Source organism: Myotis yumanensis, unplaced genomic scaffold (genome assembly GCF_028538775.1).
Source record: "Myotis yumanensis isolate MYYU_CA2020_CCGP unplaced genomic scaffold, mMyoYum1.0.hap1 SCAF_4, whole genome shotgun sequence".
Taxonomy (NCBI): Eukaryota; Metazoa; Chordata; class Mammalia; order Chiroptera; family Vespertilionidae; genus Myotis; species Myotis yumanensis.
In genome coordinates, this window is record NW_027223755.1 from 113,094,381 (window position 1) to 113,120,838 (window position 26,458).

Sequence of the window (26,458 nt, forward strand, 5' to 3'; positions counted from 1 at the left end):
GAAATGGGTGCAGAGGGGAGCAGAGGCCACAGCTGGTGTCTTCTATGCAACCCACACTCTCCTAAGCCCTTCCTGTGCATTTACCTACCTAGTCCTCACAGTCAGCCCATTTTACAGATGAGTAAAGGGAGGCACAGAAGCATTAGGTAACTTGCCCAAAGTCACAGAGCAAGGACATGTCAGTCTGTTTCCAGCGTCCACGCTGCATCAGGAAGGCATTGCTCTTTCCTCTGTGACACTGAGGCAGGTGTCCCGGAGCCAGGGAGGAAACAGGCTTCCAAAGTGAGAGGAAGCAAGCCACCTGCACCGGATGACCCAGCTGGGGCGGAGTGGACGCTGACCCGGATAGGGCAGAGTGGATGCTGACCCAGCTACGGTGGAGTGGACGCTGACCCGGCTGGGGGGAAAGGATGCTGACCCGGCTAGGGTGGAGTGGAAGCTGACCTGGCCGGGGCAGAGTGGATGCTGACCGGGCTGGGGAGGAGTGGACGCTGACCCGGCTGGGGCAGAGTGGACGCTGACCCGGCTACGGGGAAAGGACGCTGACCCGGCTAGGGTGGAGTGGAAGCTGACCCGGCTAGGGGGAAAGGACGCTGACCCGGCTAGGGTGGAGTGGAAACTGACCTGGTTAGGGCAGAGTGGACACTGAGCTCTCTCTGCCCCTCCCAATGTGCACAGGTGGGTTTTTAGAAGTTTCTAAACATAAAACCATTTCCGTATAATTAATCCTCCTTAACCTACATGTTACTGGGCTATGTGCATCGGCTGGCAGCACAAAAACCCCTTTTTCCAACAAGAGTAACTGCTTCCTGAGATGCGGGGCAATCAGACATTCTGGACATGGCCTGTCCCTACCCATCCACACCCCTGGTACAGGTTCTGCCATGTCAGCATCATCTATGCTGGGAAAACGCAGCGCCCATGGGGGACAATGTTCACCAGGACAGCGACATGGGAGGGCATGCAGTCGGCAATGGGCACCAGAGAGCTTCCAATGTTTTTTTATTTTGTTTCGTTTATTAAATTTATTAGGGTGACATTGGTTAATATGATCATACTAGAGGTCCGGCACATGAAATTCATGCACTGGATCCCCTCAGCCCAGCCCGCACCCTCTCCAATCCAGGACCCCTCAGGGAATGTTTGACTGCCAGCAGTCGGACATCCCTCTCACAATCTGGGACCGCTGGCTCCTAACTGCTCACCTGCCTTCCAGCCTGATCACCCCTAACTGCCTCTGCCTGAGGGCCTGATTGCCCCTAACTGACCCCCCTGCTGGCCTGGTCACCCCCAACTGCCCCCCGCCTGGCCTGGTTGCCCCACGCAGCTTGCTATTCTGTCATTTGGTCATCCCTTACTAACCCCTGATGGTCTGGTTGCCCCATGCAGCCTGCTTGCTCAGTCGTTTGGTCATCCCTTACTAACCCCCCTGCTGGCCTTGTCACCCCAGGCAGCCTGTTGGTAGTTACTGTTACTGTGACGGCATCCTGGACAATTTGCATATTCCTCTATTATTAGTATAGATAGGTTTCAATATTACAAGATCTGTATATTACACTGTGTGCTCACCACCCAAATCTCCCATCACCATCTATTGGTACCCCCTTCACTTCCCACCCCCTTCCCTCTGTGTCCACCAGTTTCAATTTCCTTGTTCCAGTCTTGTATGTAGGTCTTTGATCCATTTTGAATTAGTATTTGTACATGAGGACCTACTGTAATCCTGTTTCATCTTTTGCATGACCAATATCTCTGATGACTACAGATGCAAAAATCCTAAACAAAATACTAGCAAATCAAATACAACAGTGCACCAAAAATAAAAATACATAATAATAAACCATCATTCAAGGGGCACAAGGATGGCTCAACACATGCAAATCAATCAAACTAATACACCACATCAACAAAAGGAAGGATAAAATCATGTGACCTTATCAAGAGATGCAGAAAAAGCATTTGATAAGTTACAACATCCATTATGATTAAAACACTCAGTAAAATAGGAGTAGAAGACAAGTACCTCAACATAATAAAGGCCATATATGACAAACCCTCAGCTAATATACTCAATGGTGAAAAACTGAAAGCTTTTCCTCTAAGATCAGGAACAAGACAAGGATGCCCACTCTCACCTCTCTTATTCAGCATAGTGCTGAAAGGCCTAGCCAGAGCAATGAGGCAAGAGAAAGAAATAAAAGGCATCAAAATAGGGTGAAAGAGCAAGGGCTAGGTCCTCCACCTTGCCCCAGGGTAGGGGCTACGTCCTACTCTGCTAGCCACACCCAGGCGGCAGAGCACAGTCCTTTCTCCTCCCCTTACTCCAACCCCCGCTATAAAATCCCCGTCTCTACGCGGGGTTCGGTCTCTCAGCCACTTGGCTTGCTGTTGTGTTGGTGAGTCTCATGGACGGGGAGCTCAAGCTAGCTTGAAATACAGATTCTTATGCTTTTGCATCGGATTGGCTGGCTCCCTGATGTGGTTTCTTGGGGATCTTGAAATCTGGGCATAACATAGGGAAGGAAGAAGTCAAACTGTCACTTTCTACAGATGATGTGATTCTCTGTATAGAAAACCCTAAAAACTCTGCCAAAAAACTATTAGAAACAATAAACAAATACAGTCAGGTTGCAGGATACAAAATCAATGTGCAAAATCCATTGCCTTCCTAACAATAAAACTTCAGAAATGAACAAAAAATTCCCTTTGCAATTGCAACCAAAGGAATAAAATACCTAGGAATGAACTTAACAAAGAATGTGAAAGACCCATATACTGAAAATTACAAAACATTATTAAAAGAGATTGAAAAAGACACAACAAAATGGAAAAATATCCTGTGTTCATGGATTGGAAGAATCAACATAGAGACAATGGCCATATTATCCAAAGCAATATACAGACTTAATGCAATCCCCATCAAAATCCCAATGTCATTTTTTAAAGAAATAGAATGAGAAACCATCAGATTTGTATGGAACTACAAAAGACCTGAATAGCCAAAGCAAACCTGAGAAAAAAGAACAAAGCCGGAGGTATCATGCTACCTGACTTCAAATTATACTGCAGAGCTACAATCATCAAAACAGCATGATATTGGCAGAGAGACAGACACACAGATCAATGGAATGGAATAGAGAGCTCAGCTATACCACCACATGTATATGGGCAGATAATTTTCAACAAAGGGGCCAGAAACACGCAATGGAGTAAAGATAGTCTCCTCAATAAATGGTGCTGGGAAAACTGGAAAGCCACATGCAAACGAATAAAGCTGGACTATAGTTTGTCCAAATGTCCTTGAACACTTGGATCCCATGGAGCAGCGGTTGCCAAACTTTCTGACCTCACGAACCACCAGTTGGCAACCACTGCCATGGAGTATACCCCACAAGTCCTAGAGGGGAAGGGGGTAGGTCATGGGAGAAGACGTTGCCTCTCAGCACTTCTGCCGGCTCCTGTCAAGGGAGCTAAGTGCCAGCCCACATCTGACACTTTCAATGAGGTGCATAAAGGGCCCTCTCTCTGTTCTTCACCCCCGACCTGTCTCCCTTTGGGAATGTCTGTGGTTTGGTACAGGAATAATAAGCCCTGTACTTAGTAAAACCCTTTAACGCTAAAAACCCATCAAAAACCCTCCATTGCCTTCGGACAAAAGCAGCTCAAACTGAGCTGAGAAGCCATTTGACTGGTTCCTGTCCATGCTGCTTCTGCCAGCCGCCCCACCCCCCCTCCCCAGCTTAACCCCTGCAGGGACAGGCAGGGGGAGAAATGGGTGAGGCCAGAGGGACTTGTGGAGCGAGAGGGCAGCCTCAGGTGGAAATGTGGGCCCAGCATAGCCTCTCCTTCTGATTTTCAAAAGAAGCTCAAATCCTTGGTTGGACATGAAATCCTCCAATTTGTCATGGCAACTGATTAGAAAATCTTAAAGACGCATCTGCACCCTGGAATTCACCAAACTAGCCTCCAGCAGCATCTGTTCTCGCTCATCTCCTGGCCATTAAGCATCTGTCCTCTGGTCAGCCTGCTTTGCTCCCAGGCCATGGGTTGACTCCCCCTCCACCTCATTTCACACATGCCCCTTCCTCCAATAAGCCTCCCATAACCCTCAAGGCAGGTTGTCACCCTCCACGCCTTTCTCGCCCTCCACGCCTTCCTCGCCTTCCTCGTGGACCTGGGCCTTTGCCCTGGTTGTCTCTGCTCCTGCCAGGCTGGAGGTGCTCGGGGAGGAGAAAGGTTTGGTGTTACTGTGAAGCAGCTCACAGAAGGCACCTGCACACAGAGGGAGCAGGTCTCTAACAGAAGAAGCAGCTTGGGTGGTCTTAGTGAAGTGCAACCCATCCACCCCCAGAACCTCTCGGCTAGGTGGGTGAGCACTCACTCTGTGCCATAAACTCTTCGAAGCACTTGGTTTAATCCCCCCAGAACCCCTGAGATGGTGCCAAGTATCCTCTTTACAGATAAGAAACAGCAAGGCACAGAGTATTCAGGAAATTTAGACAGGATCACAAATGGGCAAGCTTATTTCACAAGTTCTTGTCTGAACTCTGCCACAAGCTTTTGCAGCAAGGATTCAGGATCTGGAGAAGGGGATGTGCACAAATGGACACACTAGACAAAAAAATATAAATTTAGAAGGCATGGGGAGCCAGGTGGAGACCTTACTCTCCAGTGGAGAGGCTCTCTCAATCCCCAGACCCTTTAGCTTTTATTTACTAGAATACACATTCGCCCTTTAGCAAAGCAAACAGGCATATCAATGGTCAAGTTTGGTAAACAATAAAAGGATTATCAGGTTAGGGGATTGCCTTCAGCTATTTGGCCAAAGCAGGGCAATATTATGCTGATTTTCACCCCTTGCTGAATATCAAAGTCCATTAGCCTTCCAACAGACTTCTTGCATACTTATGCTAACTACTTGTTGGTCTTAGCTCTGGCATTTCCCCCTTTTTGTTTTCTTAATAATTTTAGAAAGGTGTACGCCATTTGCAGGGCTTGAGTCTTTTTAAGACTTTTAGATTCAATGAAAAGGATTGAGTTCTTTCATGTCCTTTGAATTGCTGCCAGGCATTTAAGGAATTAGTCTGCAGCAGGCTCCTTTCTGACCCATCAGTTCTTTGAGTCCCCTTCCCAATCACTGTCCCCTGTGACCTGACAGCAATGATATTCCAGTTGTGGATGGTGGGCAAACGGTGGGCAATGGCAATGCAGGTCCCACCTTCTTTGACTTTGCCCAGGGCAACCTGCACCGATGCACAGCTGATGACTGCTAGCATGGCAAGGCGTCTTTACCATCCCACATCTCTGGACTGTTTCTCCTTTGTCCTGTCAGCATGTTGCTTGGGGCTACTGCTATCTGTGGTTGGAGTAGTCTGATCAGTTCCTCTCTCAGATCCATTGTTGCAGGAATCCACACAGGCTCCGAGGAGTTTTCTGGAAATACACAAGCATATCCTCCACCAAAGATAAATAAAGGGATCCTTCCATAAAGTAGACTTAGGATTTCTTTTTATTTAACCAGACCATTTCCTTTGGCTTATTCTGACACCAGTGTAATTCCATGGTGTCTTGCCATCATCATTACAAGTGAAAAAATTTTAAGTAATTAAGGCTTGATGTAGTTTACTTACAGGAAATTTCTTCACTATAATTATTAGAGGACATTAATTGGTTAAGACCTTATCTAAAAACCCCAATTTGAAAAACAAAAAAGGGAGAATAGTGAAGAAATATCCTGTAAGTAAACTACATCAAGCCTTAATTACTTTAAATTTTAAAACTGCCACATTCTTCCTTAGAGATAACATCTGAGGTTGCTGCTGCCGGGTTCTCTGCTTTTACAGGTAGAAGAGCGACTGGCCCTTTCCTCCAACAGAGAGCGCAGTCAGCCCTCTCCTCAGTGACTGGACCGTCATCATTAATGTATTTATAATTGTTACTGAAAAGCTCCACTACAAAGTCTTCATTTTAGTTACATTTATTTATTTATGTTTTTAACAATTTTTGAGATTTTAAAGCCAATTATTATTATCCAAGGCATTTTCTTTGGCAAATTCTGTAACAGAGATAACTTATTGACTTTCAGTGGCTTTAATGTTAACCTTGGAATGCGGTCCATTATTATTTAAGAACTAGAGGCCCGGTGCACGAAATTCGTGCACTGGGGGGAGGGGGCCCCTCAGCCTGGCCTGCACCCTCTCCAATCTGGGACTCCTTAGGGGATGTCAGACTGCCTGTTTAGGCCCGATCCTTTACCAGCAGCCGGACATCCCTCTCGCAACTCAGGACCGCTGGCTCTTAACCACTTACCTGCCTGCGTGCCTGCCTGATTGCCCCTAACCACTCTGTTTGCCAGCCTGATCACCCCCAACTGCTGGCCTGATCACCCCCAACTGCCTCCCCTGCCAGCCTGTTTGCCCCCAACTACCCCCTGCCACCAGCCTGATTGCTCCCAACTGCCCCCCCTTCACCAGCCTGATTGGGGTTGGGGGGCCGATTGGGGGTGGGGCTGGCCATGGGGAGGGGCTGTGGTTGGTGGGCTGGGCAACCACCCCCCCCAAATGGGTTGGGGGGTGGCGATCAGGGCCAGTGGCCTGGGGGAAGAGCCATGGGTGGTTGGCCAGCCAGCCCTGCCCCTGATTGCGGTGGGGGTGGGGGGGCAATCTGGGGTGGGGCTGGGCAAGGGGAGAGGCTGCAGGAGATTGGCTGGCCAGCCCTGCCCCCTATTGGAGTGGGAGGATCAAGGGTGGGGCCAACCTGGGGAGGGGCTGCAGGACATTGGCCACCCAGCCCTGCCCCCTCTTGGGGTGGGAGGGTGCAATCAGGGGCAGATAGCCACGGGGAGGGGCTGTGGGCCTATTGTGGTGGGGCAGGTTGGTCAAGGATGTGGCTGGTGGGGGGGGAGGGGGGTGGGAAGAGAGGGGGTATTTGGCCAGCCGGCCTGCTCTTCTTTTTTTTTTTTTTTGGCAACTCCACAATTTTAATTTGTGGTGCCTATGCTATGTCTGAAAAAGACCTTCTTCCCCTGCCCAGGAGAGCGATGGGGAGGGGGCAGCAAAAAATAGAAGACATCCCTCCCTGTTGCACACAGACCCTATATACAGGCTCACCTGGCCCAGGCCGGCGGGATGCTTGGCACATTCTAGGATCCCTGCTCAGGGCCTGGAGGGGTGACTGGTGGCAGCACACGTGAGAGGGGACCTCTGGGTGACCACTCTGGTCCTGGCTACTGGTCTTGGCACTTCCTGGTCCCCAGTTCCTTTCTGGTCCTGCCTGCAGCCTTGGTCCCCCTACCTGGCCTCAGATGGCCCCCTTGGCTCCTGGGGGCTCTGTCCTCCCCTCCTAACCTGGAGATCTCAAGGAACGTTATGGCTTCTCAGAGACTCCTCGACAGCCCTATCACTCATGTTCACACAGGGAAGGGGTGCATGTGGCAAAAGCAGCTGTATAAATGCGGGTGCAGGGGCAAGTCCTCCGGGGTCACTAGGACAGTTTGCTGATGACGCAGATCAGGGCCACATTTTCATCCTTGAGGCGCTGGTTGTCAGCTCGAAGATTGGACAGGCCCTTCAGCTCCTCTTCCAGCTCAGCGGCCTTGCACTCCAGGGCCCTGCACTCAAATCTCGCCAGCTCCAGGATGGCCGGCCTCTCTGCAAAGTGCTCTTGCCTCTTCATGGCTCGCTCCAGCTCCACCTTGAGCTGCTCCAGCCGCAGCATGGTCTGGGTCAGGGCCTCACGAAATCTCTCATTCTCAATGTGCAGCTTTTCGTAGAGTTTCCTGAAGCTCCCTCAGGCTCTTCCAATTTTGGCTGGGGTTTGGGGTTTAGGTCCTGCTGCCTCTGGAGGGGAAGAGCTGGATTCTGGGCTGATGTCCACTGGCTTCACCTTCTCCCCCTTCACAGGCCCTCTCCTCTCATTGCCAACTCTGCGGTGCTCCCTGGAGGCCTGTGGTCCCCGTCCCTGCCCCTCAGGCACCTCTACTCTGGGCAGGGCCATCAGAATTCTTAACCCCAGAGACTCGGGGCTGCCAGGAAGGGTCCAGGCTCTGAGCACCCTGCTCTCCCTGTGGATGGGAGAGTCTGATCAGGGGAAGGCCTGCAGGGGGGAGGGGCTGCGAGGTTGGCTGCTGGCCCCCTGATCAGGTGGTGTGCTGGCTACAGTGGGCGTCATAGCGACTGGCCCAATCAGGGCCATGTTCTGCCTGCTCACCACTCCCCAGTCCCAACAAGGCCTCCACTGCCCGGCTATCAGGCCTTTGGGATCACCAGCTCAGGGCGCCTGCTTTCCCACAGGCCTGAGGGGCTCAGGCCTGTGGGAAAGCAGGCGCTGGTGATTTCACCTGCATGCGTGTTCGCCAACCATAGGCTGATGGAAAGCACTGCCTGCTTGGGGCCGCTCAAACCTGGGCGGGCAGGTCGGGGGCACTGCCGCCACTGCTATTGCCACTGCCACTGCTGCTGCTGCTGCTGCTGCTGCTGCTGCTGTGGCTTGAGGCACTGACTGAGGCTGCCAGGCATGCCCGTGACCTGCCCGCCCAAGTTGGGTAGCACATGGGATGCGCCAGCGGGCAGATCACTGCTGCCGCCCGGCCCGTAGCACAGCGGATACCCGGGTGGGTACCTGATAACTGCGGCCCCACCCCCAACCTCAGGACCCGGCGGGAGGCCCAGATGAGGGCAGAGCAGGTGCCGAACACCCTGGTCCCACCTGCCAGCCCTGGGTCCCCCGAGGGAGGCCCGGATGAGGGCGGATCGGGTGCCGAACACCGTGGTCCCACCTGCCAGCCCCGGGTTCCCTGCGGGAGGCCCGGATGAGGGTAGAGCGGGTTCGGTCCCACCCGCCAGCCCTGGGTCCCCTGTGGGAGTCCCGGATGAGGGTGGAGCGGGTGCCAAACACCGCGGTCCCACCTGCCAGCCCCAGGTTCCCTGCGGGAGGCCTGGATGAGGGCGGAGCGGGTGCCGAACACCTCGGTCCCACCCGCCAGCCCTGGGTTCCCCACGGGAGGCCCGGATGAGGGTGGAGCCGGTGCTCAACACCTCGGTCCCACCCGCCAGCCCCGGGTTCCCTGCGGGAGGCCCGCATGAGGGCAGGGACCTCTGCCGCCAGCCCTGGATGGAGGGGACCTGGCGGTTGGCACTGTCGGCCCCGCCTGTAGTATGCAAATTAGCCGCCATCTTGGCTGGTGGTTAATTTGCATATCTCCCTAATTAGCCAATGGGAAGGGTAGCGGTTGTACGCCAATTACCATGTTTCTCTTTTATTAGTGTAGATGACCCTTTAGTATGGAAACACTAATCTTGTTGCCTAAACCCAGCCTGTATATTTTCCTTGTGTCATTTTTGCCATCTTTTAAGGAAAAACAATCTTGGGTTTATTCTATAGCATCCGTAAAGAGGTGGGGCTCAAGAGGCCACCCCAAATTGGGCGGGGCCTGCCTTCTCTTAAGCTAGCCTTTTTCTGTTCACGGGTACAGAAATCCCAGACGTATCCCTAATTGTGAGAAATGTCTCATCTATTCAAATGAAGGACTGGGAAATAAAAACATGATGAAAATGAGACTTTTAATAGCACTCTTGGGAGTGGGCATCCATTTTACAGGATCACCAAAAGACCTAGTAATTACTGGGCTGGAGCCTTTTCAGTCACTCCCTTGGTCTAGGCCTCGGGAATTTTCCTAGGACCTGTTATCAGCCACATGTACTGCTCATATTCTTTCTTTTTACCCCCACATTCTGTTTGCTCTGGGGAAATTTAGTAATGGCCTGGCCACCTACTGTTTCTTTACTATTAAATTAAATTAAATTAAATGCATCTTAATTAACTAACAATAGACAACAAAGACAGATAAAACAACAATCAACAGACAAGCACCCATAACACATAGACAAGACTTAATAAATCAGAGTTTTTTTCATGGATCTTTTCCTATTCTGTTTTCCATAGCATTGACTGGCCTCTAACTTTATTTTAGCTAAAATATGCCTGTCCCAAGGCATCATATGGTAATTTTCAGACAAAGCATTAAAGAATCCTTTTGTAAAATGACTGGTAGCCCTATTTTCTCTAGCTGTTGAGCCTTCCCACACTAGAGGCAGAGGATCTGGGGCCTTAGGTATTACAAACTTTTGATCCACAATACGAATTAGGCATAATGCAGTTTGAACAAGAGCCCATCTAGTTAAAGATGACAAGGGCACTTTGAGAGTGCCTTTTGACATTTTAATTTCTTTATCCTTGAGTATACAAGCTAAAAATTTACAATGATGTGTTTGCCTTTTACTCAAATTCTTCCCCATTATAGCCTCACTAAAATAAAAGACATTCCTACCCACTTTATGGTTCATGACTTCCAAAGTTGGCACGGGCTTTGTATGCAGTGATTTTTCCCACCTTTTCAGTGCTCCCACCTTTCTGGTGAACTTTCTTTGTTTTTCACTCCAGTGAATCTTCTTCTCCATGTCCCTTTTCGAGTAGCCAGATGTGAATGCTGCATCCATTTGCGGATAGGGTTCAAGGTCTGGAGAAGGGGCTGAACACAAATGAATTTACTAGACAAGAAATATAAATTTAGAAGGCATGGGGAGCCAAGTGGAGACCTCACTCTCCAGTGGAGAGGCTCTCTCAATCCCCAGACCCTTTAGCTTTTATTTACTAGAATACACATTTGCCCTTTAGCAAAGCAAACAGGCATATCAGTGGTCAAGTTTGGTAAACAACAAAAGGATTATCAGGTTAGGGGATTGCCTTCAGCTATTTGGCCAAAGCAGGGCAATATTATGCTGATTTTCAGCCCTTGCTGAATATCAAAGTCCATTAGCCTTCCAGCAGACTTCTCACATAATTATGCTAACTACTTGTTGGTCTTAGCCTCTGGCAGACCTCTTCACTTTTCTTTTTCTTTTTTTAATATATTTTTATTGATTTCAGAGAGGAAGAGAGAGGGAGAGAGAGAAACATCAATGATGAGAGAGAATCACTGATTGGCTGCCTCCTGCACGTCCCCCCCAGGGATCAAGTCCACAACCTGGGCATGTGCCCTTGACCAGAATCGAACCTGGGACCCTTCAGTCTGCAGGCGGCACTCTATCCACTGAGCCAAACCCACTAGGGCCTCTTCACCTTTCAACAAAGAAAGGGGTCGGACTCTAAGAAAGAAACTCACATTCAATAGAAAAGTGAACAATATGTCTGAGCTCCAACTGCAGCTAGGCATGGCACTAGTACTTTTATATGTTAAGTTACTCGGGCTTCTTAAAAGCCCTATGGGAAGATGCCATTGTCCCCATTGCCCAGAGGTGGAAACTGAGTTGAGTAAATGGAGAATTGGAACTCAGATCCATCAGCCATCACAGGAGGTAACACAGGGGAGTTCCCAAGAGGCTACTTAGAGAGACTGGGTTTAGAGAGAAGAAAGCAGTGGGAAAGAATAAGACCAGTCAACATGGATATATAATGGAAAAACAGAAAAGTGACAGCAAGCAGATGAATGTTCCACAGAGAGGGCCTTGAGGAATCCATCATCCACTTATCCACCCACCCATCTATCCATCCATCCATCCATCCATCCATCCATCCACCTTTCCATCCATACACCCATCCATCCATCATCCATCTATCCACCCACTCATTCACCCCCTTCCATCCCCCACCCATCCATCCATCCATCCATCCACCTTTCCATACATACACCCATCCATCCACCCACTCATTCACCCACCCTCCATCCCCCACCCACCCACACATCCATCCATCTATCCATCATCCATCCATTCACCCACTCATTCACCCACTCTCCATCCCCCACCCACCCACCCATCCATCCATCCATCATCTATCCATTCACCCACTCATTCACCCACCCCCCATCCCCCACCCACCCACCCATCCATCCATCCATCATCCATCCATTCACCCACTCATTCACCCACCCTCCATCCCCCACACACCCACCCATCCATCCATCTATCCATCATCCATCCATCCACCCACTCATTCACCCCCCTCTATCCCCCACCCACCTATCCATCCATCCACCTTTCCATCCATACACCCATCCATCCATCATCCATCCATTCACCCACTCATTCACCCACCCTCCATCCCCCACCCACCCATCTATCCATCCATCCACTCATCCATCTGTCACTCTTTTATCCCACAAACACTGATGAAGTGCACACAGTTTTATGCCCTGATAGGCCCTCTGAGCAGTAAAAAGAGACACAGTCCTTGCCTTCCAGGAGCACCCAGGGAGCAGGTGAGAGAGATTTTGAATATCATTACAAAACTGTTTTAAATGCTTTATTCAATGAGATTCTTAACTCAGCCCATTGAGATCAGGGATGACTTTAAAATAAAAGGTCTGCCAATTGAAGGGTTGCAGGCAGGGAAGGCCTTCCAGGCAGAAAAACTAGTCGTGCAATGCTAGGAGGAGGGAGGGAGCACTGCTCACTCAGGCACCGTGTAAAGCAAAGAGCAGGTGCATCTCAGGTTGCAGAGGAGCTGATGGTGTGGACTGTGCAAAGACACTGGCCTTGGGCTATAGTGTGGAGTCTTAAACCAGCAACCCACTGGCCAAGGAGTGTGCGTGTGTGTCCGTGTGTGCATGTGTGTGTGCATGTGTGTATGTGTGCACATGTGTGTGCACGTGTGTGTGTGTTGCTGGCAAGCCTCTGTTGAAACACTGGAAGACCTGCCACAGGTGGCTGTCCTTTCCTTCTGGGAAACCACAAGTGGACCTAAATAGTGACTGCCCTTTGGAAGGGGCATGAGCTATCCGGTTCACGAAAGTTGCCCACATCCCCCTCACACATTGGTGTTATCTGCCAGGCCCCTGTCCCCAGGTGAGTGTGCAAGCCCTGGCATAGAGCTGTTAAAGGGAGCTTGGAGTTTAACATGAGCCCTCAGTCTGTCTTCTGAGCACCCTGCACACAGGGAGTGGGCTCCCAGGAGCCCGACATAGGCTTGGCACACAGCTGGGCATCACTACATTTATGTTGAACCGAATTGGATTCACATGAAAGATTCTGGCACAAAACCTCTTTTCGGGTAGCTGATAGTCCTCACACAGTGAACACTGAGTTAATTTCCAATCGCCGTGATCGCACTCCCGGACACATTCCCTGCAGTAAACCCTTCATTGCTTCTACTCAAAACGTTAACCAGTCCTTCAGCATGTCTGTGATGCTGTGTGAATCTATATCGTACTCATCCGTTCATTCATTTATTCGTTGGTTCAACAGGTATTTATGAAGCACCCATAAATGCCAGAAATTATATAAGAGGTTGATAATTTATTAACAATAATAAGCAAAGCAGACATACTTCTTGCTCTTCTGACTTACTGCTTAATAGTAACGATGGTAAATTCATATGGCATGCATGGCACCAGGCACTGTGCTTGGCACTTCCCTAAACCATTTCATTTAATGCTGTGATGGGTACCATTAAGTCTGTGATGGGTGCCATGTCATCATGCATTTCAGAGGTGAGTAAACCGAGGCACGCGGAGGTGATACCCACAGTCACACAGCTGGAGAGCGGGCCCTCGCAGCCTGGCCCCCAGTCTGTCCTCATTGCCGCTTGTCCTGCTGGAATGGCACTGGGAGGTGCCCGCTGAGCCTCAGCATGCTGGTCATCGGGTGTGGCCGGCCCTGGCGCTGCCTAGGGCAATGGAAACCCTGGAGGCAGAGGAGCTCCAACAGCAGGCTCTGACTCGTGCCCATAGTAACCAATTTTCCCTGATGGCACACGTTTCTGCTTCTTCTTTTGAGTTGGAGGCACCCAATGCAGGACTAGCACTAGGAGGCAGCGGGTTTGCGACCAGCAACTGACAGCTGCAGTCTCTATGTGCAAGGCAGCCAGCTGTCCAGGGACGTGGTCCTAGGGAAGAGACACCTCAAGGAGAGCAGGCCAGCCAGGCCTCCTTTGCTCCTGCCATACCTGGTCCTGGAGGGCTGCCCGTCTCCTCCTCCAGGCCTCGGTGTGCTTTTCTAAATGCATCGGGAGCCCTTTTCTCTTTCTTGGCCCAAGAAGAGGCCTGGGCTTCAGGTCACATTTGCTGCTTATCATGCCACCCCCCCCCCCTCTCTGCCTTCCTCCCTGGAAGGGGGGACACTCCCCTCCCCAGCAGCCTCGCACCTTGAAGGGCACACAGCACACGCGGTCTGGCTGGAAGAAGGGGCCCAGAAAAATGTGTGACCTGCTCAGGGCACCCAGCCTGCAGGGAGCCAGTGGCATTGCACAGAGACTCTAAGCTCCATGTGGGCTCAGTCCACATGTGTGTGTGTTCCTGTCTGCGGCCCGTTTCCAGCACAATGCCTGGTACATGGCGGGCGGCTCAGCGAATGTTTGTTGAGTGCATAAGTGAGTGCCGACGACCTACTTTAATTCTCCCAAAGAAGAGCAGCAACAGAAAATGCAGGTTTCCGCAGTGTGGTGACTGTGGGGGTGGGCATAGAGGGGATAAAAACGAAGAGAAAAATGAAACTAAAATAAAAAAATAATAAATTTAAAAAGGAAAGAAAATGAAGGCTTTGTGTCGGCTGTGCTTTGTATGCAAACTGATAAGCTGTTTGCCCGCAGCTAAACTACCTGCCCCTGTAGCCGCTGGGCAGGTGGGTGGTGCTGAGCCGAAGATATTTAATCAAACAGCAACACTCCCAGCTGAGCCCCCGTAGCATAGTCGCTGACACCCCAGCGGGTCCCTTGGCACCCAGTGCTCGTCACTTTGGTCTGCAAAAGAAAAAAAAGCCAAACGAGCCCCCGGTGCACACGGCAGCCACCAGCTGGGAGTGAGGGGTGGGCGGTGTGGCTGGACACAGCCCCTCGGATGAGTACAGGGAGAGTTAGCCAGGGGGTGCCATGCGATGCCGGGAGGGGCAGTGGTCAGGGTCTCGGTCATGTGCTGTGGGTTTCAAGAAAGTGATTGATCCTCAGGCACAGAGATGAACTCACTGTCTCTCTATCCCCTAACCCCGGGCGGGAGTGGCAGGCATTCTCACAGGCCCTGCAAGGCCTCCCAGGAATCCCTCCCCAGACCCCATGGCACAGCCTGCCGGCTGATAGGCACTGCTTGTTTTTGCAAAGGAAAGCGAGGGATGAACAGGTGCACCTCTGGCTAATGGTCCATTTTCTCCAGCTAATCTGGAAGCATCTGGGTGAGCAGGGGCATCGAATGGGCTCTAGCGTTTAGTACATTGGGTATGGCTGATGCTTAATGTCTGACTGGCCAGGCTCTTATCCACTGAGCTTCGGTGTTCGGGTCTCTACAATGGGGATATATTTGTTTAAACAGGAAAATAAACAAGTTTATTTTGATATCAATAAAAATACAATTAAACTGCTTTGTCTTTTCTGGGGAAAAGCAAACTACATGGCTAATTATAAAAATACCCTAGGAAAGACTCTTGGTCCACTTTATTTTATTTTTTATTGTTGATAGTATTACAGATGTTCCCCATTTTCCCTGTTTCCCTCCTCAATCCAGCCCCGGACCCACCCCCTGCCTTCACAGGTTAATCTCTTCCTGTTCTCCCAGCCGCCCTCCCCTGAGACCTGTCAGTCTGTTCCGTATGTCCAGGTCTCTGGACCTATTTTTGTTCTTCAGTTTATTTTGTTGATTAGATTCCACAGATAAGTGAGATTATATGATACTTGTCTTTCTCTGACTGGCTTATGTCACTTAGCATAATACTCTCCAGGTCCCTCCACGCTGTCTCAAAGGGTAAGAGATCCTTCTTTTTTACTGCTGCATAGTATTCCATGGTGTAAATGCACCACAGCTTTTTTTTATCCATTCATCTACTGATGGGCACTTGGCTTTTTCCAGATCTTAGCTATTGTAAATTGTGCTGCTCATAGGGGTGCATACATTCTTTCTGATTGGTGCTTCAGGTTTCCTAGAATATATTTCCAGAAGTGGAATCGCTGGGTCAAACAGCAATAACATTTTTAATTTTCTGAGGAAACTCCATACTGTTCTCCACAGTGGCTGCACCAGTCTGCATTCCCACCAGCAGTGCATGAGGGCTCCCTTTTCTCCACATCCTCGCCAGCACTTGTCATTTGTTGATGTGTAGATGGTAGCCATTCTGACAGGTGTGAGGTGAAACCTCATTGTCGTTTCTCTCATGATTAGTGAAGTTGAGCATTTTTTCATATGTCTACTGGTCATCTGTATGTCCACTGTGGAGGGTTTTTTTTTCTCATCTTTTAATTGGATTGTTTGTCTCCCAGGTGTTGAGTTGTATGAGTTCTTTATATATTTTGGATATTAACCCTTTATCAGATGTATCATTGGGGAATATGTTCTCCCATACAGTGGGTTCCCTTTTCCTTTTGTTGATGGTTTATTTTGCTGGGCAGAAGCTTTTTAGTTTGATGTGGTCCAATTTATTTATTTTTCCTTTTTTCTCTTGCCCTAGGAGGTGTACTGGTAAAAATACTGCTACATGAGATGTCTGAGATTTTACTGCCTATGGTTTCTTCTTGGATTTTGATGGTTTTGTGACTTACATTTAAGTCTTTTGTTCATTTTGAGTTTATTCTTGTGTGTGGTATAAGTTGGTGGTCTCATTTCAGTTTTTTGGATGCGTCTGTCCAGTTGTTATAATGAGATATTGATAGTACTACCTGCTAATGTCCTGTGAGGATTAGATTTAATGCAAGTAATGCCTCTCCCAAGTGGCCCACAATGGTAAGTGCTCCGTCAAGGGGACTGTGGTTAATGAATGTACCAGTTGCTGTTAAGTGTGCTCAGCTCTTGTGTAACAGGTGTGATAAGTGGATAACTGATCCTTTGTGTCCAGCCTCAGTCTTCTTCTCACCCCTCCTGAACCTCAGCCTTTCTCATGAACACCCAGGGAGTGGAAATGATACACATGTTATTAATGAGGCGTTAACCTGGATAGTTAATCCTATATAATTAAAGGCTAATATGAAAATTGTCCCCTTGACTGGGAGTTCAACCAGGAGTTTGACCAGGGGGTGGGGCCGACTGGCCAACTGCCTGAGGCCCCTCCCCATGGTTGGCTGTTATAGTAATCATTATAGTACTTAATGTTAGGACCTTAGAATGTAAGACTTAAAGCATGTAACCCTGTGTGGACTGTTATAGTAATTACTAGAGGCCCGGTGCACAAAAATTTGTGCACTCGGGGGGGAAGGGGGTTCCTCAGCCCATCCTGTGCCCTCTCCCAGTCTGGGACCCCTCGGGAGATAATGACCTGCTGGCTTAGGCCTGCTTCTGGGTGGCAGAGGGCAGGCCCAATCCCTGGATGCAGCCCCTGGTCGGGCTCAGAGCAGGGCCGATTGGGGAGTTGGGGTGCCACCCCCTGACACCCACAGAGCAGGGCCCATCAGGGGGGTTGGGGCTCCATACCCTGTCACACACAGAGCAGGGCCCAACAGGGGGTTGAGGCGCTCCCCCCTCTCACTTACAGAGTAGGGCCAATAGGGGAGTTGGGGCACCGCCCCCTGTCACACACAGAGCAGGGTAGATCAGAGGGTTGGGGCGCTGCCCCCTGTCATGCACAGAGTAGGGCCCATCAGCGGGGTTGGGGCTCCATACCCTATCACCCACAGAGCAGGGCCCATCAGGGGGTTCGGGAGCTCCCCCCTGTCACACACAGAGCAGGGACCATCAGGGGGTTGAGGAGCTCCCCTCTGTCACTCACAGAGTAGGGCCGATAGGGGAGTTGGGGCACCGCCCCCTGACACACACACAGCAGGGCGGATCAGGGGGTTGGGATGCCGCCCTCTATCACCCACAGAGCAGGGCCGATCAGGGGGTTGGGGCGCCGCCACTGTCACACTCAGGGCAGGGCCGATGGGGAGGTTATGGTTCTACCCTGTCACACACAGAGCAGGGCCCGTGGGGCAGGGGGTGGGGGGGAGTTGGGGCACCGCCCCCTGTCACACACAGAGCAGGGCCTATCAGGGGGTTTGGGCGCTGCCCCCTGTCACGCTGATCCGGTGCCAGGGGGCCTCGAGGCTCCACTGATCCCGGTGCTGGGAGGCATATTACCCTTTTACTATATAGGACAGAGGCCTGGGGGCCGGCTGGTTTGCCCTGAAGAGTGTCCTGGATCAGGGTGGGGGTCCCCACTGGGGTGCCTGGCCAGCCTGGATGAGGGGATGATGGCTGTTTGCAGCTGGTCACACACCCTTCAGGGTGGGGGTCCCCACTGGGGTGCCTGGCCAGCCTGGATGAGGGGCTGAGGGCTGCTTTCAGGCTGGTGGTTGTTGATTGAAGCTCCCAACGGCTCCTTTTTTTTATTTTATTCTGGGCCAGCTTTAGCTCTGGCTCTAGCTCTGAGAGCAGGTATCTGGTTTGTTTCGGTTCTATAATCGAAACAATGTATAACTCCAGCTCTGAGATCCCGGCCTATATTTGTTAGAATGTTTCAAACTGCCAGCTCAGAGGCCGGCAAGTGAGGCGGGGAACGTTGCAGTCTGCAGTCACTGCAGCAAGCAAGCCTCATGTTCGCTTCCAGCTGCCTGGCTGCCGGCCACCATCTTGGCTGACAGTTAATTTGCATAAGGATACGCTGATTAGCCAATGGGAAGGGTAGCGGTCATATGCCAATTACCATGTTTCTCTTTTATTAGTGTAGATTATAGTACATAATGTTAGATATAGGAATACTGTGTGAGACTCAAGAATGCACTCTTGTAACCCCACTAGTACTGGTAAATAACCTATCTGATGGGAATGCCCAAAGCCTGTGCACACCCATAGATTAGCAAACCCCGAGTGGATCCACACATGGCAGCTGCTGATAACACACACATAGATTAACAGACCCCGGGTGGATCCACACATGGCAGCCGCTGATAACACACACACCAATGAAGACCACGCCTACAGAGGGGTATATAATCAGACAGTCTGATCAACTCAGCAGCTCATAGCTCTCCTGTCACCAGAGCGTGAAGACCTGTGTGTACTCACGTCTTGGTTCCCAGCACGAAACTCTGCCCAATTAACTGTCAATCGACGAAGGAGCCAGCAGCCAACAGCGCTGTCTACCCCTTTGTGTGTGTCAGCGAGCATCGCCAGGTGGATCCTTCCCAGGGCCTGAGACCCATCAGGAACTGATAAATAAACCCCCTGTGTGCTTGCATCTAACCTGTTTGTCTGTGTGTAATTTCTCCGGCTCGGCTCAGATTGCAGTGCTGTCTCTGTGAAAGTGTCTGACCAGAAGGTATTGGTGCAAGCCTCAAGCAGATGGTCCAGACCACCTGTGCATGTTCCACTTAGGAGCAGCACCTATATGGGAACCCCCCGCACCTCGACATAGGTGACGGGCCTTAAATATATAAGAAATAGAAGCTTATTTGGGACATTGGCCCCACCCTTGATCAGCTCTGATGGCGGCAGGCTGGTCAGACCCCACCCATGCACGAATTCATGTACTAGGTCTCTAGTATTAGATAATAGTTCATGAAGATGTGAGCTCAGGCTGAATTCGGGGTACGCCCGGGACAGCCTCCAGCGGCTCTGAAGGACCGTGAGGCCCTCTCTTTCACACTCTGCCTTTGCACATACTGTTCGCTTCTGCAGAGCCCTGTGGCCCATCTGCCCTTTAGACTCTCGCCTTCACCGGATATGAGGTGTGATCCTGTCATTATTATTATTGCTTCACTATCGACTGGACTATTTTTGCAGAGCAGAGAACGAAAGCCCTGGGAGGAGGGCTGGTCCCTGGGCACATGGGGTCCATGTCAGATCCCAGTCTCACCTGAGGTAGCTCCCCTGCCTGCCCCCCACTCACCCACCACAGCCAGTTCCGTGCCCCTGGTAACCAGCTGCAGGAAAAACACCTCGTGTCCCAAGTCTCTGCCTTGGGCAAGTGGGTGATAGAAACAGGGAGGGCACTGGCCTGTGGCAGTGGCTGGAGCTGGAACCCCATGGTGGGAGGTGGGAAGTGGAAAGTGGCAGGTGGGACCGCTGCCTCTGGAAACCCTTCCTGCTCTGTGAAGGGAGCCACAGACAGAGCCTCCTGAGGACCCCGCTCTCTCAGCGGCGAAGGCCGAAGGCCGAGTGCCAAGTCCTGCCAGCACCGCCTTTCATTTTCCTTTCCTCCAGGAGTGGAACAGGAAGCTGTGAGGGAGGCAGCGTCCCCCCATGCAATTCAGTCTCCTGTTCCCACCTGGTCTGCACAAGGGCCACCCCTAGGAGCAACTGAAAGAACCACTGGGACTGCCCCTGGTGTGGAGGGTCTGTCTGTATGTGTCTGCAAGTCCTGGGGGCTGATTCTTCGGGTGCAAAGGAGCAGAAGACAGGCAGCTGGAGGAGGAAGGATGCACTTAGGTCAGGGGGCAGGGTGAAAGGGGCAGGTGGCTCTCCTTGGGAAATTCACAAGGACCTACTCAGAGGGCAGAGACAGAGGGTTTGCAGAATGTAGTCCCAGAGTTTACTCGTTGAGATCAGCAGGTCCCTGTCCTTCCGAAGACCTCTTTGGACCAGGGACCAGCCATCAGGGCTGCTCCGTCCGGGCGCCAGCCGATGCGGGAGGAGGTCTCGGTGTCTGACCTAAATCTCTGGTGCTCGGGCCTGAGCTCTTTGCTTACAAACCCTCCCAGCTGCCTTGGGAAGGAAGGGGAGGAGGGGGAAATAGTGTCACCCTTTGAACAAGCATTTTTACTTTGGGGAGTTTATTCGACAGAAATAGATAAAGATGCTTAATGAAGGTCTGCAGTGGACAAAAAATAAAATCAGCAATGTCTGGCCCTGGGTGACTATTTCTACGTCTTACTGACGTAGAAAAAAAGCCCCTGGTTTATTTCTAACAGAAAACAATCAGGTGCACACAATGTTGTATTGTGCCCCGCGAGTAAATACTCAGGGCGCAAGACCAGATCGAGTCATTTAATAAGCTGGCCACTGAGAGGGACTTATGGCTCCAAATCTCCCAGTCCCAAAATGGTGGCAACATCATGCTTATAGGCAAATATTACAAAGGTATCGATTACATCTTTGGGTTTGGAATGAGGAACCTGGTTTGCACAAAGCAGTTACAGAAGCGAAATTGAGCAAGTTAGTTAACTATAAAGATTAATTATAGTTTTGGGTCTCCGGATCACTGAATCAACGGAAACACATTACCTGGAGCCACTGAGGCAATTTAGAATAATTGTGTTGTCCTGGTCTTGGGACCACTGAGTCAACCGGAACGCATTATCTGTAGCCACTGAGGCAATTTAGGGTAATTGTGCTGTCCTGGTTCCCAGGTACAGAAGAATGTGCTTTGATGACCAGTAAGATCACAATCAATGGGATATTCAAACCACCAACAGAGAAGGATTCAATCGATTGGGATAGCATACATAAGTTCAGAAAATCAAAGTAACTTTTCTGTTGTTAAACAAAGCAAGTAAGTACAGAAACCAAACAGCAGGGTTAAAGTTAAACTGCATTTTCTACCTGAGATGATTGCTACCATACTTCAACAGTAGCGTTCCGGGCGCTGGCTGTGCGGTCTAGTCTTTAGAATGTGGGCACATCAGCACCTGAGGACATCCACCCCATGGGTAACAATGCTGAGCTAGGGCCGCACAGCGCACCTGCTCGCAGGGGCTCTCAGCCACACCTGATGTCCCGCGGGGGGCCACAGGGAGGCAGCCACTAGGGTCCCCTGCCCGGCCCCAGTGCCCTGTCTGCTGAGTCACCAAGCCACCCGGCTCTCACCCCGAGTCCCTGGGCATGGCCTGTCCATGAGGGTGGGCTTCTCACTGGGCTCCCAGAGGGAGCACCCCAGAGGCAAGTATTGAAAGAGCCAGCGATGGCCCTGGCTGGGGTGTCACTCCCCCAGAGTCTGTTGGTCAGAACCAGCTCCAATTCAGCAAGAGGAGGCTGCGCGCGGCGGGGGGGGGGGGGGCCCGGGGGCCGCGGGGACCTGCCTGCGGCTGGAGCAGGTCGCGGGGGCGCTGACCCACGGGCCGGGCGGGCCTGCGCCTTCTCAGTGGAAGTGGCAGCTCCTGCATCACCGAGGGGACCAGGCCGGCTGCCGGGCTGGCGCGCCTCTTGCTGGGTGGCCTCGGTCACTGGCCGCCCCGGGCGCCGACGTTCAGATCGCTCAGCCTGGGAGCGCCGCTCAAGGCGGATGCCCGGTAAAGCCGGCTGCGAGCGCTGTGCACGGAAGCGCCTGCTTTCACGGTGTGTTTTCCTTTTGTGATTGAAGACATCGTTTTCAAAGACGGAAAAGAAAAAGAAACCGCGTAGCACTAAGAGATACACACTCGGAATTCGAGCCCTCCCCCGCGCCCCCCGGGAAATGCCCTGGAGCCCTGGGCCTCTCGGGCGGGTCCGGGTCCGGTGGGTCCGGCGGCCACTCCCCTAGCCCTGGCGCTTCCGCACAGCCCGCTGCAGAGGCGCGAAGCCGTCCTGGAATGTGACTGAGAGGCTCTGCGGGGCGCGGAGCCTGGGCTTTGAGCCGCAGCTCACACCTTCCCATGACGCCCGGACAGAGGGCCGCCTCCCGGAGGCTGAGGACCCGGGGCCGGGCGCTGGCGAGGCCGGCTCTCCCAGAGGCTGGCGAGGGAAACTGAGGCAGGACCTCAGTCAGGGCCCGGGCTTCTGCTCCGGCACAGCGCTCCGCCCACAACCCCCTGTGTTTGGGGGAACGCGTGCCTCGGGGAGGAGACGGTTTTGCTGCGGGAATTACAGCAAACGCCGCTCCTGCCGAGTTAAACCTCCGCCTTCTCGTTTCCTTTTTAGAAAATCGATGCACCAGCGGGCCTCCTCGCCCTGCGGGCCCCTGGTGCACAGGTCTGTCTCCTGCAAGGACCACCGGAGTGGCTTTGGAGGGCCTCGGGCATCTACCTGCACAGAAGCAACCGGAAACCAGGGCCTGTGGCTTAGTTTCCCAGGAGAGGCAGTGAGCAGAGACCTAAGGAAATGTCAGCTATGAATACCGAGCGTTTGCGTGACGGCCGCGTGATGGAGGCATAATTAGACGGGACAGAGACATTTGAAAGCGTTTGATGGAGAAGTTTAGCACCACCCGTCAAGCAGGGTTCAACTGGGAGTGAGAGACTGGTGAAAAGTCAGGATACATATAACGTTCTTTTCTGGGGAGACCCTAGCATCTATTCATTCCTGCCTCCTTAGGGCTGCGGGCAAGGTGGGGTGAGAGAACGTGGGCATGGCTCAATGGATAGAAAAAATAGATTCTGAGAAATGAGGTGCTTTTCTAAGTCAGGGGGACAGGGTCCCTTTCCTCCAGCTGATAACCTTTCCTATGACCCAAATCAGCGGAGCAGAGTTTGGCATGCCTAGAGTCAGGCAAGTAGAGTCGACTGCTCCCTCCCCCACCCACTCACTATGTGGCTTTGGGCAAATCCCTAAAAATCCAGCCTCATCTGTAAAATGTGGATGTAGGCATGACAAGAGGCCTCCTTTCTCTTCCATGATTCCCACCTCAGGGGCTTTGCACTTACCGTTCCCACTGCCTGGAATGCTTTTCCCACATACATGTACGTGTAATGTCTGTGCATATATAAACACATATTGACATGTTTGTGCACCTGTGTGCATGTCTATATGTGTGTATATAAACAGATCTAGACATATATAGATGTGTGTCTATTTGCAGAGATATGTCTATATATGTTTGTATATGAATAAACAAATTGCAGCACATTTACACACAGGAATGCCACATAGCTGTTAAAAGGAGTGAAAGAGATCTACAAGTACCCAAAACACACAGGCCTCAAGAACTAACGTTGAGTGAAAAAAGTAGCTGGATGGTGGACTCAGTAAAAGAAAGTAAGAGCAGACAGCATGGCCCTGAGACTGTGGCTGCCCCTGAGGGAGCAAGAGGAGGTAGGAAAGGATGGGAAAGAGGAGGGAGAGAAAGAGTGAGACTGCAGGGCCCCAGCCAGTGTGGCTCAGTGGATAGAGCGTCAGCCTGCGACTGAAGGGTCCCAGGTTCAATTCTGATCAAGGGCATGTACCTTGGTTGTAGGCTCCCGGCCCTGGTCGGGGGCATACAGGAGGCAACCAATCAATGTGTCTCTCTCACATCAGTGTTTCTTTCTGTCTCTCCATCTCTCTTCCACTCTCTCTAAAAATCAATGGAAAAAATATCCTCGGATGAGGATTAAAAAAATGAAATTAAAAATATATTTAAAAATACAGAATGGGCCTTCAGGGAGAAAGAGAAGGAGGGAGAGGATGGGCCTGTGGGAATTTAAGAGGACTTCAGCTGTGTGGATAGAGTCATTTCTTAAAAAAAAAAAAGAGAGAGAGAGAACAGAAGAAAATATGACAAAATGGTACAGTTTGTTTAACGTGAATGCACTGGGGTATGTATATTTCATATTTTAAAAGGAGGGAGAGAAAGGAAATGAGATTCCAACCCCCGATTCCAGCTTTGCCACTGGACCTCAGACAGAGGACATAGGTTCTCGGAGGCCAGTTCTCACAGAAGGATGAGTAACACTCAATTCAGGGCCCTGCAAGCTGGTGGCAGAGGCGTCTGAGGGAGGGACAGGACGCCGTGCCATGTGGTAGGAGCGTGAGTCCCAGTGCCTTTCCAGAGGTGCCCTATGCAGAGAGACATTTGTTTTCAAAACTGATCAGGAATCATGTGGGTGCAGCTTCAAGCAAATCTGACGCCAAGAGAAATAACAGGTGCTGCTGTCCCAGCACACACTCTGCACCGCAGGCCCGGACACGGCCAGCGCAGGTCTGCGCAGACTGACCGCCAGAGGGAGGGCGCGGGTGGTGGAAGGGAAGCTTGACTTTCCTCTGCTGTTATTTTAAATGATGTGCCGTGTGTGCAGGTCACCTGCTCAGAAAACAGTATTATTTTTAAATTAATTGAAAGGCCGCGATCTTGTCCGTTCCTTCCATTCTAAACCTACTCAAAAAGCAGAGGCCCTGAGTCCCATTTATGAAAGGCTCTCACGAGGTTGTATAGTCAGCCTCCTCCCTGAACACCCAGCCCCATGCTGCCTTGAGGTCGCACAAAGGGAGGAGAGGGTGTGAGATTGGTGCTTAGGGAGGCTGGGCAGTTCCCTCAGCTCCCTGGGCCCCGGGGCATTCCTGAAGGGCGCATGGGGCAGCCCCACCGGCTCTATCAGAGGAAAAAGTAAGTTGCAACATGAGCACCAAACTGTGTCAAAATAGCACCCGCACATTCACGGGAGGTGTGATTTGCCGGGCAAACGTGATCTCTCCAAAGCCTTGGCTCTGTCTCCCCCACTCTCGCAGGAGGGCCGGCCGCCTATGCCCGGGCCCCCTGCGGCCAGGGAGACCTCTGGCTTCCGAGATAAAGCAGGTCCTCCTCTCCCCGCAGCGAACATCCTGACGGTGATCATCCTGTCCCGGCTGGTGGCGCGGAGGCAGAAGTCCTCCTACAACTACCTCCTGGCGCTGGCCGCCGCCGACATCCTGGTCCTCTTCTTCATCGTGTTCGTGGACTTCCTGCTGGAGGACTTCATCCTGCGCACCCAGATGCCCGCGGTGCCCAACCAGGTGGTGGGCGTGCTGGAGTTCTCCGCCATCCACACCTCCACCTGGATCACCGTGCCGCTCACGGTGGACCGCTACATCGCCGTCTGCCACCCGCTGCGCTACCACGCCGTGTCCTACCCCGCGCGCGCCCGCAGGGTCATCGCGGGCGTGTACGCCGCCTGCCTGCTCACCAGCGTCCCCTACTACTGGTGGCCCGACCTCTGGGCGGAGGGCCACGCCAGCTCCGCCGCGCACCACGCGCTAGTCTGGGCGCACTGCGTCACCGTCTACCTGGTGCCCTGCTCCATCTTCTTCGCCCTGAACTCGGCCATCGTGCGCAGGCTGCGGCGGAGGAGCGCGCTCCGCCTGCGCGGCTGCCCCGCGGGCCGCACCACGGCCATCCTGCTCGCCATCACCTCGGCCTTCGCCGCGCTCTGGGCGCCGCGCATCGCCGTCATCCTCTACCACCTGTATGGCGCGCCCGTGCGGAACCGCCGGCTGGCGCACGTGGTGGTGGACGTGGCCAACATGCTGGCGCTGCTGAACACGGCCGCCAACTTCTTCCTGTACTGCTTCATCAGCAGGCGCTTCCGCGCGCTGGCAGCCACCACGCTCAGGGCGCTGTTCACCTGCCGCAAGCAGCCCGCGCAGTTCCCCGCCAGCCACAACTTCTCCATCACCAGCAGCCCCTGGGTCTCCCCCGCCAACTCACACTGCATCAAGATGCTGGTGTACCAGTACGACAGGGATGGTAAGCCTGCCAGCGCCTCCCCGTGACCCCGGGCTGATCCAGGCCGGGGTAGGAGGGCGGCGACAGAGGCTGCCTGCCTCCAGGGGCTGAGCAGCTCAGACTTCGGGTGAGAACAGACAAAAGAGAACAAAGTTTCCACTTGCGCCATTATTGTCACAAAGGCACCGTGACAGCTAAAGTCCCTGCCAGTTTGAAGGTCGTGTCATCACCCTGTGGCCAGTAAGGATGGGGTAGAGACACGT

General features: G+C 52.1%; 1 protein-coding gene across 1 annotated transcript in view; it reads left to right on the plus strand.

Annotated features, from left to right (window-relative positions):
- The window catches only part of GPR139 (G protein-coupled receptor 139), a 49,248-nt gene extending 23,006 nt beyond the window's left edge, over positions 1-26,242 (plus strand). The window contains exon 2 of the mRNA XM_070411682.1: positions 25,308-26,242. Coding sequence (XP_070267783.1) covers positions 25,308-26,242 — 935 coding nt within the window. The remainder of the gene's footprint in view (positions 1-25,307) is intronic.
- Positions 26,243-26,458: the final 216 nt, after the last annotated feature.